This window comes from Xiphophorus hellerii, chromosome 19 (assembly GCF_003331165.1).
Source record: "Xiphophorus hellerii strain 12219 chromosome 19, Xiphophorus_hellerii-4.1, whole genome shotgun sequence".
In the NCBI taxonomy this organism is placed as follows: Eukaryota; Metazoa; Chordata; class Actinopteri; order Cyprinodontiformes; family Poeciliidae; genus Xiphophorus; species Xiphophorus hellerii.
The window spans coordinates 23,806,402-23,822,404 of record NC_045690.1 but is presented as its reverse complement, the minus strand read 5'-3'; the positions used below and the strand labels follow the sequence as shown (position 1 = coordinate 23,822,404).

The window sequence follows — 16,003 nt, the reverse complement described above, 5'->3', positions numbered from 1 at the left end:
TAATAGATTTCATCGTTACTTCTGTAGTTATAACAGTAGTATATTGCTCACCTCTAAAGTACAATATTTTTGAAACGCATTCATAAATAAAAAAGAAGTCCAAGTTTTTGTGGGCCCCAAACAATCGGTGCCCTGGGCTACTGCCCTTTAAGCCTCTGAGCCCAAGTTTGAAAAGTCAAAAATGTTCAACTTTTCAAACTTTCCATGTTTTTTTTCTGGAACATTTCAGAGATTAATCTCAAAATTTGAGCTGCAATACAAATAAAGACATTTAATTCAATTAAATAAGCTCATAAAATATAAGCTAAAAATTAGTGCAAGTTTCATAAGAAGTGTGCTTAAATGTAATTTCATCAATCAAAGCAAAGCAGAAATTCGCACAAAATCAACAGATCCCAGTGCTTTATTGCGGTAATGCGTGATTGTGAGTTTTTCGCAAATATTCCACAAGAACACTCAAGAACATCGGATTGAAGTGATGCCAACTCCCAGCTGCAGGTGGCAGCATTTGTTTCTTCTACTGCCATTCTGCATCAGCCTTACATGATAAGTTCTCGTCCACGATTGAAAGTCACATTTACCCGTCATACTGAAGCGCAAATGTCACAATTATATTTATATATATATATATATATATATATATATATATGCAAATATTTTTAAAGTAGCACCACAAAATCAGTGATTTTGATTGATTGGGACTGACTTTGTATTTAATTTTAAAAAGGGACGCAGAGAGAGCTGTTGCTATTTACAGTTTAATCTGTTTTATACATTCAATACATTCTCAGCTTTTTGGGAACATTCAGGATTTTGGTATAGCCCACAATGAAAGAGTTGACACCCCTGCTGTAGAGGCGAGTAAACCCCTCCACCCTTCTGTAAAGGTTTTAAACGTTATCTGTCGAGACTTAAAAGAACGGACAGGTTCCTTCAGCAGACATAAAAGACGAGGTGTTGACTTCACGAGACGTAACGAAAGCTTTGGGTTGATTAAAAACAGTTATGGATCTTTTCCTGGATCATTCTGTAGACTGTGGCATGTTTAGCACCAAGTGTAGCACAGCCGCTGGTGAGCTCTTGGGAGTGCTGACCTGAGGTCGACAGCGGCCTCCGGTGGCTGCTCTGGGAACCTCCATCTCCATGACGATGCAGGGCTTCCTGTCGCTCTGTTCCAGTCTCACTCTAACATCTTTCACTTTTTTCTGTTCTCATGTCTGCGGAGGTGAAAAAATGTAGTAAAAGGTGTGTTGCTGTTCATCCCCCCTCCGTAGTTTTTGACCTGTCTGATAACCTTTTACTAAATTTTGTCAGCTCTGAGTCTCCATACTTCTCTTCACATCTTGGGACTTGATCAGTGAGTTTTCATCTTTTTTTTGTTTTTTTTTTGTTTTTTTTCCCTCCTCAGGACATTTTAGGCTGAGTCACCTCCTCTCCTCTCCTCACAGCTTCTGTGTTTTTTGTCTTTCTTACCTTCTCGTGTCCTTAACTTTTCCCTCTTGCTGCTCTTCCTCTCTGCCCAGGGTCAGTATTGACCCGGCCAAACGGCAGATAGCCAAAACAGGGCCTGCCAACCCTTCTACCCAGGGAGGAAAGACCCTTAGTAAGTCTTCTGCCCTTTGCTTTCTTTCTCTCCTCATTTCTTTTCTCTTTTTTATTTCCTCCTTCCTTTTTCATCATCCTGCCATGCTTTTTTTCCCCCCTTTTATTTTTTTATTTTTTTGCCCCGTCCTCATGCCATTCATTTGAATATTCTTCCCTTTGTTTTTTTTGCCGCTTTTTCAGTTTCCTCAGATTCCGATCTCTTTCTTTCAGATTCTCGAGCAGAAGATATAGAGAGTTGTAGGAAGATGAAGATCTAGAGTAAGGGTTGTTTCAATCTCCTAATTTCTCCCTGAGGAAGTCTCTAAAGGAACAGTCTGGTTTTCAGATGTTGCTCCTCCTTCTGTAGTGTTTCTTTGTTGTTGTTGTTGTTTTCGGCGCCATTTTGGCTAACCTTGGACCTGCTGTCAGTCCCGTCTGTTCTTGTCCTCTTGTCCTCTTTTAGATGTTAGAATGTGGCATTCCACACGTTTTGTTTGTTTCCTCTGCAGTGCATGATGGGAGCCTGTCCAGAACACCCGTCCTGTCAGAGGAGTTTTTAATGTTACATTATTTAGATGTTCTTTCTGTATCTAAACGCTTTTAGCGACGTGAGCGCCATCAGAAAGGTGTTTTTGATCAACTTTCAGTAGACGTCTGTCAAATTATTTCTGAGTTCATTATTCATTTAGGTTGCCAAGGTGACATCACACTGCTGTGAGAGACTCTGTAAAATATGATTTTTACTGTGTTAAAGGCAAAATGATTTGGACTTGACGGGGGTTTTTTTAGCTGTTTTAGCCTGTTGGACGTTTAGGGTTGCAGCAAAGAGGGATCTCTGCAGCTTTTTCTAGAAAACGTAAATCATTATTTCACCTCAGATTTTTAGGAGGCTGCCAAGTATTTCCAAATCCGTCATGTTTAATGACGGCCGGAGGTTAACAGCTCAAAATCGTACAATAGAGAAACGGCTAGAATTAATGGCGAACCGATAAATCAGCCCAGGTTTCCTTCATCTGCAATCGGCCGATACACGCGAAGCCGATCTTATCTCCTTCTGGGAAGGTCAGAAGGTCAGCCACTGTCCTCTTTTACTTTGCTGTGAGAGGTTTGATGCAGATGTAACACACCAGGTTACATCTATATGTGTGCAGTTAACAGTCAGCCCACTGTTGCAAACTGAGCAACTTTGTCAACAATTTTTCAGTTAAAAAAAATAAAAAATCAAGTTGGTCCAAAGTCGAAATTGGCCGGTCAACCTTTTTAAAGACCAGTGATCTGCCTGAAAACTGGAGTCGGTTCACATCTGTCTGTGATGAGCAGCCTTCCTGTTATCTGCTGAAGTCAGCTCGCCTCTCTGCCGGTACAACCAGCCACACTAAAGCAGAACACGACCTGATCTCCTGTAACAGACTGGGAAGTTGTGTACGAATCATCAAAGACGTAACGAACACACATCAGCGTGAAGCATCTGGAATAAAAATAGTCTCCTTTTTTATTAAATGCCCTCTGACATATTCTGTGCTTGAAAGTAGCTGCAGTTGAACGTGGATACGGCAGGGTGGCTCCTGTCTGTCAGTGGAGCTGAAAATCGGCAGCAGCACTGATTTCTTGGCGCGTCTTTAGTAAATATGGAGAAAAACAAAAACAGTTGGAGAAAATAGTTGAAGGGAAGAAAAACTGTATTTCTCAGCGTCTCTTCACACAAGCAGGTAAAATCATCTCGCATTAAATCAACTAATATTTCAGTAAAGCAGGCCAGCTCATTGATGGACAAATTTGATTGGAGATGCACCGATCCCATATTAATATATGGATCGGTCCTGATGTTGGAAAAAAATTCTACATCAGAAATCGGTGACGATGTTCCCGATCCAATAGGGGCGGCTCTATTCAGTGTAATTCTACACTGAGCAACGTCATGCATTATTTATTTCTACATTCGATTTAGAATTCCTAATTTAACTTTTTGAACCATGTGAAAGGTTTGTTTATTTTTTGTCAATTTCCTTATTTATTTTCCATCGGCTGTTCTACTGCTAATTACACTGAGAACCAATGAAAGTTGTTTTTCCATGTTTGACCAGCTATATTGGTGAATTTCAGTGAGCTGTCCTGGTGCAAAGTTAGGAAATAAATTTGCAATTCAGTACATTTATGTCTGTTTAAAAAAAAAAGAAAAGAATAATTATTTTAGGTCAGTTCCGCTGATACTAAACCTCAGATTTCAGTATCAGTAGTGAGAAAGTGGATCAGTGCATCCCTAGATTTAACGTTGTTGTTCGTTTTTTTTTTTTATTTTTTTTTTTTAATATATATGTGTAGATGTACGTTTCGATCTTGCAGTCAGTCTGCACACAGTTATTTTTTTAATTCTGCAAAGTAGACGCTTACAAGCTGCTGGTGTTTGACGTGACTCTCGCGGGGGTGTTTTTAGTTTTTGTAAGTCCAGCGTGTAATTCTCAAGTTGTTCAATCAGAAACTGAGCTCATTCTAAACGGCCCCTTTAAGACACACGAGTTGGAACCCGATGATGAAGCCCAGGACGTCTTCCTCACCTCCTGGTGGACTAGATGTTGGGTCATTAGCGTTCTGCAGTCGCAGTCACACGTCGACTGGACTGTGAACTTCACGCCTCGCTGACTGCAAACTCGGCCGCTTCATCTGCTCACTGACGTTTCCTTACTTAGCGAATGAAAACCGATTGATCTCTTTCCAAATTGTCCTGATAACATTTAGTAATTGACACACGAGATCTTCAGTCTTAACCTCTTCAATCAGGCGTCGACTTGATCTTTTGAGAACTTTTTCGCAGCTTCTCCGTCTTCCTTTTCTCATCCCACCTGCTTGGTTGCTGCTGTTTTGGGTTGAAACACCGCCGCCGTGTTTTTCTGTTTTCTGTCGTTCCAGACGAACGACCCTCACCGTTTTGGTTTCTTTCATCTCTTCTTCTTCTTCTTCACTGACATTAATGGAAGCCAGCTCTTCCATCTTTCTTTGTGTTTCTAATTTATTTTTGTTGGTGGTGGTGGTGGCTCACACCGTCGCTCACGTATTCCGTCACACACTTCTTTATTTCTCTTTTCTTTTCTCTTCCATTCACTGAAATTGATGAGAAATGATTTGTGTTGTGCACAATCCACAATCTGTTTTGTTGTTTTCTTCTCCTCTGACTCCCCGTGTGAATCTTCTCACGGCGCCTCAGAGTCTCAACCGAGTTTGAGAGAAACGGGAGACTTGAGGGCTCAAGGTGAGCTTATACCTGCTGCCCCCCAACACACACACACACACACACACACACCGCTTCCCATGTAGCGTCAGGCCCGCGCTGCTTTGCCCTGAGTGTGTAGGAGTTGCAGCAGTGTGTTGTTGCAGCTTTGTTGCTGCGGTTGCATGGCTGTGTGACGTGCCGCTCTGCTAACGCTGCATGCTAGCTGAAGATTCAAAGTCTGCTTTAATTCTGCTGAAATGATAGATTTATTTCAAATAAAACTAATATGCATTAGAATACTGAAGTTACAAAAAGATTTTATACTGTTATGTAAAATACATGTTTTGAAGGAATCCCTTTGATCTTATAAATTAGTAAGAAGACGTGGAGCTTCTGCTACATGAGGAAACATGGAAAGAGCTAATCAGAAATAAAAATAGATTTAAAAAAGTTTTAACTGCTTTAAAGTCAGTCAGTATTTTTTTATTGATTATTGAGGAATGTTATAAATAGTTTAAAGTTGCTTCTTTGAATTTTTTACATTATCTTTTGAGATGCTGTTGTCATTTCCTATCAGAAATGAGTTTTTAATCTCCAATTGTCAGGTATGAAGATGTTTATATTTAAACATCTTATCGACAGTTAAAGAACTTTTTTTTATTTATTTATGTACAGTGAATCAAATCTTAATGTTGCAGTGATATTCTGGGTTTTTCTGAAATGGCTTCAGTCTGTTTTACTTTCTTTTACTTCCCCTTTCTCAGTTTGGAAGTCACAGACAAAATGTAGTAAAAGTAACGAGAGAGTAAATATGGTAATAGATTATTTACAACTGTTTTTTGTTATTATTAAAACAAGATTTAACTTTACCGTTAAACTGGAATAAAAAAATGTTGGTTTCACAATAAAAGAAAATTGTGCATATTTTTCAAATCAAGCAAAAAGAACTGAATAACTTTTGGTTCTTTGTTTATTAATTTTGCCGTAGGAAAAAAAACAACAAAGCTCCTATTTGCTGTTTGTCCATGGACAAACTCCTTAACAGTCACCTGGCAAAAAACTGGGAAGGAGGCTCTGTGGGAGGAGAGCAAAGCGCTTACTGGCGAGTCAAAGCATCTGAATTTATTACGTCTGTATATGGCGATTAACATAAATGTACAATCCTCAAAAAAAAAATTTAAAAAATTTTTTGTATTCCATTCATCCATTTCTATCTAAGGGGAACACACACACACCTAGGGACAATTTCGAGTGACCAATTTCTTACCTTGTTGTCATGTTTTTGGAATGTGGGAGGAAACCCGGAGGAAACCCACACATGCACAGGGAGAACATGCAAACTCCTGCAGTAGTTCTGGGAAGCGAACCCACAACCATCCGACTGCAAGGCAACAACCTAACGGACTGAGCCACTGTGCAGCCCGCTATATAATGGCGCTACTATTAATATATCTCTTAGCATTTTTACGTCACCGGCGTTCTCGACTGACTACGTAAGAGAAGCATCCGGGGTCTTTCGTCGCCGGGTGATCATCACCCGGGCCTTTTCACGTCACTTCCGTTGAAAACAACACCACGTGCGTTGCCCATGAACGCAGTAGCTGTCACTTCCAGCGGAATTAAAAGCAGAATTTATTTGACGTATAAATGCAGACTGGTTGAAGCTAGTTTGAACCAAAAAAGTCAAGCTTCGGAGAAGGTAGGGGCTGAGTTTGTAGCGGCTATTTTGCTGGCCAAACGGAACCACCGGTCAAGGAAACCGGTGTCGCTTGAATTAGCTCATGTCCTCAAATCTCCAAACACGTTCAACGTTCACCTTTGAAGGGTTTTGTGAAAATAGCTCATGCTAGCAAACGCTTTGCACCTCGTTATGCTCCTGAAGTAATTTGTGAAATGCAATTAAATAACATTACATTGTAAGAAACTGAGACTTGGAAGCCAACGTTAACTTGAGGCAGCAAACGCTGACTGCAAACCCGGCCGCTTCATCTGCTCAGTGACGTGAGCAGTGAGCTCACTGCTCACGTCACTGCTCAGTGACGTGTTGGTGGTGGCTCACACCGTCGCTAACGTATTCCGTCACACACTTTATTTCTCTTTTCTTTTCTCTTCCATTCACTGAAATTGATGAGAAATGATTTGTGTTGTGCACAATCCACAATCTGTTTTGTTGTTTTCTTCTCCTCTGACTCCCCGTGTGAATTTTCTCACGGCGCCTCAGAGTCTCAACCGAGTTTGAGAGAAACGGGAGACTTGAGGGCTCAAGGTGAGCTTATACCTGCTGCCCCCCAACACACACACACACACACACACCGCTTCCCATGTAGCGTCAGGCCCGCGCTGCTTTGCCCTGAGTGTGTAGGAGTTGCAGCAGTGTGTTGTTGCAGCTTTGTTGCTGCGGTTGCATGGCTGTGTGACGTGCCGCTCTGCTAACGCTGCATGCTAGCTGAAGATTCAAAGTCTGCTTTAATTCTGCTGAAATGTCTCCGGTTTCTGTTGAGATTCTCCAAAAATATTCCTTTACATGATCTATGAAAAACCCAGAAAGCGGTGGAGGTTTTTAGTAAAAACTATTTTAAAATGTCAAATTTTGGTCATTTAAAAGAAAAATGGATATGAAAAGTAGAAATGTTTTTTTTTTTTTTTTTTTTGCTTGTTTCTTCTCTGGTTTGTAAAGCCAGAGAAGAAGAAACGACCAGAATTTCTTTGTGTTATTTACTAAATAAATAGATTTAAATGTTAAGCCAATAATTACTGGGGTTTCAAATCAAAACGACACAAAAGACAAACAAAATAGATTTATTTCAAATAAAACTAATATACATTAGAATACTGAAGTTACAAAAAGATTTTATACTGTTATGTAAAATACATGTTTTGAAGGAATCCCTTTGATCTTATAAATTAGTAAGAAGACGTGGAGCTTCTGCTACATGAGGAAACATGAAAGAGCTAATCAGAAATAAAAATAGATTTAAAAAAGTTTGACTGCTTTAAAGTCAGTCAGTATTTTTTTTATTGATTATTGAGGAATGTTATAAATAGTTTAGTTACTTTGAAATTCTTACATTATCTTTTGAGATGCTGTTGTCATTTCCTATCAGAAATGAGTTTTTAATCTCCAATTGTCAGGTATGAAGACGTTTATATTTCAAACATCTTATCGACAGTTAAAGAACTTTTTTAAATTTATTTATGTACAGTGAATCAAATCTTAATGTTGCAGTGATATTCTGGGTTTTTCAGAGATGGCTTCAGTCTGTTTTACTTTCTTTTACTTCCCCTTTCTCAGTTTGGAAGCCACAGACAAAATGTAGTAAAAGTAACGAGAGAGTAAATATGGTAATAGATTATTTACAACTGTTTTTTATTATTATTAAAACAAGATTTAACTTCACCGTTAAACTGGAATAAAAGACAAGTTGGTTTCACAAGCAAAAAATAAAAAAAGCTGTAATGACTGTTGACTACATTTTGTCTAGTTAAAGGTTCCACAGCTTTGTGCTGCAACCTAAATGTGACATAAAGATAAACTGAGCTCAGAGCGGCTCAGGTCACAGTAAGAAAAACTTCAGCTTTATTAGACTTTATAGTTTCATTCACCTCCGCCCCTAAAAGAAACAAAAAGTCACTTCTGTGAAAGATTTGTTGCAAACAATCCCAGCAGGATTTTAATTTATTCTAAGCCAAGCTCTCCTCCGTGTCTTTCTCCCCACAGTCGCCATGTACCTGGGGATCAGAAAGGGGAAATTAAAGACAGTAAGCCCCGCTCCCTCAGATTCACTTGGAATATGAGAACCACCAGCTCCATGGAGCCCTGCGACATCATGAGGGAGATCCGCAAGGTGCTCGACGCCAACAACTGCGACTACGAACAGCAAGAGAGTTTCCTGCTCCTCTGCGTCCATGGCGACGGGCGGGCCGAGAACCTGGTCCAGTGGGAGATGGAGGTCTGCAAGCTCCCCCGTCTCTCCCTGAACGGCGTCCGCTTCAAAAGGATATCCGGGTCGTCCATCGCTTTCAAGAACATTGCTTCCAAAATTGCCAACGACTTAAAACTATGAACAAAAGGACTTAAAAGATAAGTAAAAAAAAATCAAAATAAAGTCTATATTCAGAGGTATTTAAGCTGTACAATCATCCAAGTAGCAGTTTCCAAATGTCTGCTTTTTTTTTTTTAAACAAAACACAGTATGTATTGAACATTATAATGTATAGATACAGGCTTTTGGCAATAATTACTGAATTATCTACTAATGTCTGTTTTGACCACCAGGGGTCGCCATTAACAAGTTGACAATGATTTGTCATGCTGTGAATGTGGAGGAAAAAAAGCATTTCTGGTCTTATTTATTTCACCTTTTATTTTTATTTTTCTCTCGGTAAAAAAAAAGAAAAAAAAGATGTAGCTTTTTGTTTTTTTCTTGTGTAAATAATGTATCTTGCTTTCAAGATGACTTCACTGCTACACTTTTTAATTTTTTTTTCTTTTGTATTTTGTTAAAAGTTAGAGATAATGGGAAGTCAATGTTAACGCCCACATGGTTAAGGTTCACTCATGTCTCCATTAAAGCGTCTGTCAACCTGAACATCTCGTCTCGTCACTGGACCAGAACCAGCAGGACTAGTTACTTTTAAAGTTCAGACATTTTGGGATTAAAAAATGTCTGATTAAAATGGGATTAAATGCTCACATTCATATGAATAAGTTTCCTCCTCTTTAAAACCAAACTTGAAATCAGTTTATGTATCTATTGTACAATGCTGTGGAGAAAAAAATAAGTTAATTCTTGACTGTACGGCCAAAAGTATTCATACACCTGGCATATTTAGGTTTAGATATCGAGTTCCCCTTTACAACAAAACCAAAAAACAAAACATGGTTCCACGTCCAGATGCCTCTCCTCTGCTGCATCAGCTGCCACTTCCCTGAAACGAACCGCCAGACACATAACGAACCACATTTTACCAGCCAGCTCCACCTGCAGTGCAGCCGACACCTTCAGCAACAACTACATCATTACCACGGTCAACAAGAACTAGATTGAAATCTTTGTTTCCGAATCCCAGATGACCAGATCAGTTCTTGTGCCTCCTATGATGTCATTTAGTGCAAAGCAGGACGAGCTGATTTTTTCAAAATTGGTTATTAAAAAAAATTCTATTGTCAGGTAATTGACAGGTAATTTACAATTAGCAAACACTCCAACTGGTGTTTGCTAATTGCTGCTGCCGCTAGTCTGGAGGAGCTGAGGTGGGTCAGTCTTAGGAGAAAGGCTGCTAAATGAGGCAGAGGCTCAGCTTGGAGACCATAGCTCCCAGGAGGAGCTCTGTGGAAAAGGGTGAGCGCTTTGCCTTGTAGGCGGAGCTAGGTCCTTCCAGCTTAATGGTTGCCACAGGAGATCAAAGAATTTCTGCAAGGCGTGCTGTGGCGGCACAGGGGAAAAGCACAACCCATGTAAGGAGGTCTCATTCCTCGCAGGCTTGAATCCTGGTCTGGTGACATTTGCCGTATGGCCTCCCACTTTCCTGTCTGACCCCTTTCAAATAAAGGCCACTAGAGCCATTAAAACAAACAAAAAAAAGGGATTTATCAAATTGTGCATATTGTTCAAATCAAGCAAAAAAGAACTGAACAACATTTGCTTCTTTGTTTGTTTGTTAATTTTGCCGTAGAAAAAAACAGCATACCTCCTATATTTGTCCATGGACAAACTCCTCAACAGTCACCCGGCAAAAAACTGGGAAGGAGGCTCTGTGGGAGGAGAGCAAAGCGCTTACTGGCGAGTCAAAGCATCTGAATTTATTACGTCTCTATATGGCCGGGGTGTCAAACTCCAGTCCTCAAGGGCCGGTGTCCTGCAACTTTTAGATGTGCCTCTGCTGCACCACACCTGAATAGAATAATTAGGTCATTAAGGCTCTGGAGAACTGAGCTACACAAGGAGGAAGTAATTAAGCCATTTCATTCCAGTGTTTTGTACCTGTGGCTCATCTAAAAACTGCAGGACACCGGCCCTTGAGGACTGGACTTTGACACCTGTGCTATATGGCGATTAACATAAATGTACAATCATAAATTTTTTATTATTTTTTCCATTCATCCATATCTAAGGGAACACACTCACACCTAGGGAGAATTTCGAGTGACCAATTAACTCTTACCTGGCTGTCATGTTTTTGGACTGTGGGAGGAAACTGGAGGAAACCCACGCATGCAAACTCCTACAGAAAGGCTGGGAAGCGAACCCACAACCTTCTGACTGCAAGGCAACAGCCTTACGGACTGAGCCACTGTGCAGCCCAATGTATTATGGCATTCATATTAATATATCTTTGACCATTTTGACGTCACCGCCGTCCTTGACTGATGATGTTAGAGAAGCATCTAGGATGTCGTCGCCGGGTGATCATCACCCGGGCCTTTTCACGTCACTTCCGTTGAAAACAACACCACGTTTTGTTGCCCATGAATTTTAAACTTTAAATTGGATAAACAGCAAGGAGTTCACCTTTCTACAGCGATTCACTGTCGACTCGAATTACTCAGGAAACCAGCTGAATTCAAACACAAAGTTTACTATTTCAAAGCCTCTTTGCAAGATCCTTGCAAGATGCTAAAATTGGGCAATTTTTGTCATATAATGATTTATAAATCTATAAGAATGTTTCACATGTCACATTCACATCCTTCACATAAACCCCACTCCGGTTTGACATGCTTGATGTCATGTTAGACATAACATGCAGTAAAGTTAAACGTTTTTGTACTTTACTGCGATGAACCATAAATAAAGGTAAATGATCACTTATATCACTTATTAGGATCCCACTGCACATAACCTTTCCCATTTTGATTTTAAAAAAATAAAAAAAATAATGGGACCACCTTTTGTTTTTTTAACCATGAAAATGTCCAATTTCTTCATATTATTCCCTTTTCACGATGAATATGAGGTCACATGTCAATCTCATGTAATTCTTTAAGACATAACTGCATACTAAAGTGAACTTGTAGCTATGAATCAAGACTTCTACGTATATATGTACACAAAACAACAATTTATTTACTTCTGTTTGAAACTGTTGAGAACCAGAAGCAACTTTTAGCATCTGAGCATGACACCATACAGATTTGTCCAAAATTAAGCCCAGACAATAAACGTGTCGAAACGGGTTTAATACCATCAGTGCCAGTCCAGAGAGGGGAAACAGAACCTCAGGTAAAACCTCAGCGACTGGTCCTTCACTTTGTTTCAGGAGAGACTGTAGCATTCGACTGTGAACCCTCTGAGTCTCCTTAATGTCTTCAGGGATGGTTAGAACACACACACACACACACACACGTTGGCATTGGTGGCTTGTATAGGGGTCTTCTTATATATGCCAGTAACCACAGGTGAGGGTGCTGTGGGTGCTGATGCTCAGGTGGGGAGTTTTCCTTCTCCAGTGCTGAAGGTGGTGAGGTCTCTAGCTGTTCTGATGTGTTGCTACATTCATTCCTCATCTGAGCTTCACTGGACCACTGGCCTCCAAACGAAATGTAAAAATTAATAAAACAAAGCTCCTATGATCTTGACTACATTTTATGTACACTGTTACGGCCCTGGCCCTTATGGGCTGGGTTGCATGTGTCTTGTTGTCTGTCTTTGTGCTCCTCCCCTTTACAGGTGCTGCTGATTTTATTCATTTGGAGCACAGAACATTTAAACCTGGCTGTCTCCACCTTCTGGGTCGCCGTTGGCGTCCACTCTGGCTTGATGCTTGCGGTGTTTTGTTGCCAGGCCTCAGCTCCCCTCCTTTTGCACATTTGAGTTTGTTTTTGTTTTTGCACTTCAACAATTCCATATGCACTCATACATCACATCGAAACATTTGCATTGATACTGACATCCTCAATCCATTGTTGTTTGTGTTAATAAATATTCCTTTTTATGCACTTTAATCCCTGCATGGTCTCCCGTTATTGTTATGACCTTGAGCCAGTCGTAACAACACACACACACACACACCCACGCGCACACACACACACACACACACCCACACACACACACCCACACACACACACACACACACACACACACAGCAGAGTCCTATTTTTACATTAGTATGTAATTGACCACAATGACTCTGACCTGCTAAATAAAGCAGCATAACGTGACGTTGTTTGGTGACTATCATGTGTCAGGCTAAAAAAAAAAAACACTTCAGTTGATAAAACTATGATTCTCTCAGCAATGAAAAGAAAAATCACGCAGTGTTAAAAACAGTAACAGGTCAATTTATATTTTTCAGCTGGAAGAATGTGATCATAATAGCAGCTCACACATCTGCACTCGCTCCAGACATGGAGGGAGGGGGGAGAAATGGCCGTTTAATTATAACGGTCCTCAACTTTAATTTTGACTGAATAAACAGCTGCCGTCTGTTGTGCCCTCCATTAAAAAAAATAGCCGAGGTAAAGTTTAAGTAGTGAGGCATCAAACCATCAAATCCACACTAATTTGTTTTGGGAGCTTTAGGACTCAAGATAAAGATAAAGCCTTCAAACTGTAAAATCTGTACTTGGTCCAGGCTGAAAAATGTTGAATACCATTGCTGTAGCATCTAAATACTGTATTTTATTGTAAACTCCAATAGATTGTGGCATCATTTTCTCGTACGACAGGTTTTCGTCTTTGCTTTAGTTTTTTTCACATTCAGATCATATTTTTGCTCTGGAGAAGAGGCTGTAAAAGCAAGAAAGAGAATGACTCTTAGCTTTTAAACCACGTTAGATTAATAAACGTAATGGTTGGTGCTCTTTTTGTTTTCCACGACCTCAGTCAAATTTATCTTTCTAGTGAGAGAAGAAAAGTGCAGCAGCTACTGGATATTCTAAAGACTTTAAACTATATGACAGTAAAAGAGGCATTTTAAAGCCGTAACTTTTCAAAATCTTGACTTGTACACCATATCACTTCCTTCCTGTATCTGTTTGTGATGCTGTTCAATTGCTCCCATTTCCAAGGCTAGAGTCTAATCCAACATTTGTGTTGTGTGGTTTTGCATGTTTACCAGGGGTTTACCATGCATGGGTAGCCGAACCATCAAAGTTTATTGATCGTTTGATTTATTGGTCGATTGATTCCTGCTTGTTTGTCTTTGATTTTACAATTCTGCATCTTAGCGTGATAAAAACCCGTGAACTCTTGTTATGTCTTTTCCAGAATGCTTGAAGGTGAGGAAATAAATCTACCTGAACAATACATACTCAGTTATAAGACGGAAGAAAAGTCAAGGTTTGCAACCGCAAAACTAAACAAACATTTTCATATCTGCATGTTGGTCTTCGTCCCTGCATGACATGGCAACTGAGCCTCTTCTCTCACCCAAAAAGGCGCCTTCAGTTCTGAACCTGGGTTGGAAGTGTCACGGTCAAAAGCTGCAGCTGCAGTTAAGGTCATTATTGCGGCCAACATTTTAAGTTTTACCCTGACTCAACCGACAGGGGGCGAAAAATACCATCGTTTGGGTAGAAAAAACAACAACAACTTTCAGACACTTGGGGCGCCAAATATCTTACTTGGTATTTAGTGTGTGATCATAATTTGTTTTCTCGCTGTTGCCTGTCTCATGTTGATAACAGACGGCATGTGTTGCAGGGAACCAACACTTTGTGCGGTACTTCACTGTTTAAGATCTGCAAGCTGCCAAAGAACAGATCAGCCTGCTGAGTCATTCAACTGCAATGTCAAGTTCAAGTCTGAACAAATCAAGGCATGGGATGTCACTGGCTATAGAAGAAAAAAAATAGAATAACTTTACAGACACTAAGATTTTAATAAAAAATAGATTTTGTTGTTGTTTGAATAATTTCCATAAAATCCTGCGTTCATTTTGTGCTTTTCCAGATCTTTCCAGATTCTATTCCTGCACATGTCCCGGGTTTTCTCTTTTGGTGCCCCCGTGAAATTCCTTCTTAAGTGTCAACCAAATGTTGCAACTATAGGAACATCTTAACTAACCCTCTGATTTAAAAGATCTTTTACAAAAAAATGCAACTTCTTAGACTGAAGATTTAAAAAGGAGCGACTGAAGAATCATGCACAACACCGGATCCAAACGGTTCTACATTTGGATCCGAGGTTTATTTACTATGATCTTGTCTCCCATGGTGTCTTTATGTCTTGCGAAACCGTCAAGGTTTTACTTTTTTTATTATTTAAAATATGTCAAGAAAAATAAATTTAAAAAAACATTTAAAAAATTAGGGAATGTATTTATGACAGTTTACCGATTTTTGCATGGATTGCATTGTGAACTCATCTATATTCAAAATCCATCACAAAGACGACGAGCATTTAATGACCTTTGTATATAAATGTCAATTCCAACTCTAAATGCATCAAAAATAAACTTTTACTTTATTGTTTCTGCAAGTGTTTCCTCCTCTTTACGCTTAGCACGGCTTTCTGTGTGCAAACTCTAAATACTAGGGTACCAGTTTGAATTTAAGACATTGTTAAAATAAATACAACTAAATACATTTTAAATTCAAATCTTATCTCCCAGAGTGATTCAGCATGGCCACTGTACTGCAGTGCAAAAATGTGAAAAATGCGGTGCTGGTCACATTTTACAGATTGACAATGCAGCTGGTTGTAGGCTTGTTTTATAGTCTGCCAAGTTTGATTCATGCCAGCTAAATGTATGTGGTGTGTTAGAAATAAAATTTTAAAAACCAAAAGGTACTTTTTAACTTTTTTTTTTTAAATTAATCTAACGTAAAAAAGCATTTAGATTTATCTTTTGCCTTTTTAAAGTGCGTAAATTGGTCTTCTAAGCCCGGGAGTGACCCGGATGACAGAAATATGCAGATGCTCGCATGTTTTTACTAACGTTTCATAATGTTTTGCATCTGAATTTTCGGCCCCGTGCCCACCCAGGCCAGGCCAGGCCAGGCCCGTTGTGGTAGTTCGGTACCGTAAGCCGGCCCGGCAGTCTGGAAATTTCCACTTCGGTGACAGGCTGTAGATCAGAGCTCCATGACCGATCTAAGAAAAGAAAAAGAAAGAAAAAAGATCTCGGCCTACAATTTGCATTGAAAGAAAAGACACGCCCCCACAAAACGATCCCACCGATTCCGACGGCCGCCATTGGCCAGCCCGGATGCGTGTCATTCAACGTGACGTCAGAGAGCATAAATAAAACCGGACGAGCCCCCTTCGA

At 39.8% G+C, this 16,003-nt stretch overlaps 1 protein-coding gene across 31 annotated transcripts in view; it reads left to right on the top strand.

Moving 5' to 3' along the window:
• The window catches only part of LOC116709502 (MAP/microtubule affinity-regulating kinase 3-like), a 60,957-nt gene extending 51,576 nt beyond the window's left edge, over positions 1–9,381 (top strand). For 5 of the 31 annotated variants that reach the window (XM_032548060.1, XM_032548057.1, XM_032548059.1 and 2 more), the window contains 3 exons: positions 4,787–4,831; positions 7,014–7,058; positions 8,511–9,381. In XM_032548060.1, the coding sequence (XP_032403951.1) occupies positions 4,787–4,831; positions 7,014–7,058; positions 8,511–8,856 (436 nt within the window). In that variant the 3' untranslated portion in view covers positions 8,857–9,381. Of the gene's footprint in view, positions 1–1,523; positions 1,604–1,815; positions 3,875–4,786; positions 4,832–7,013; positions 7,059–8,510 lie in introns of those variants that run through there. The other 26 variants (XM_032548068.1, XM_032548067.1, XM_032548085.1 and 23 more) reach the window with 14 other exon arrangements.
• Positions 9,382–16,003: the final 6,622 nt, after the last annotated feature.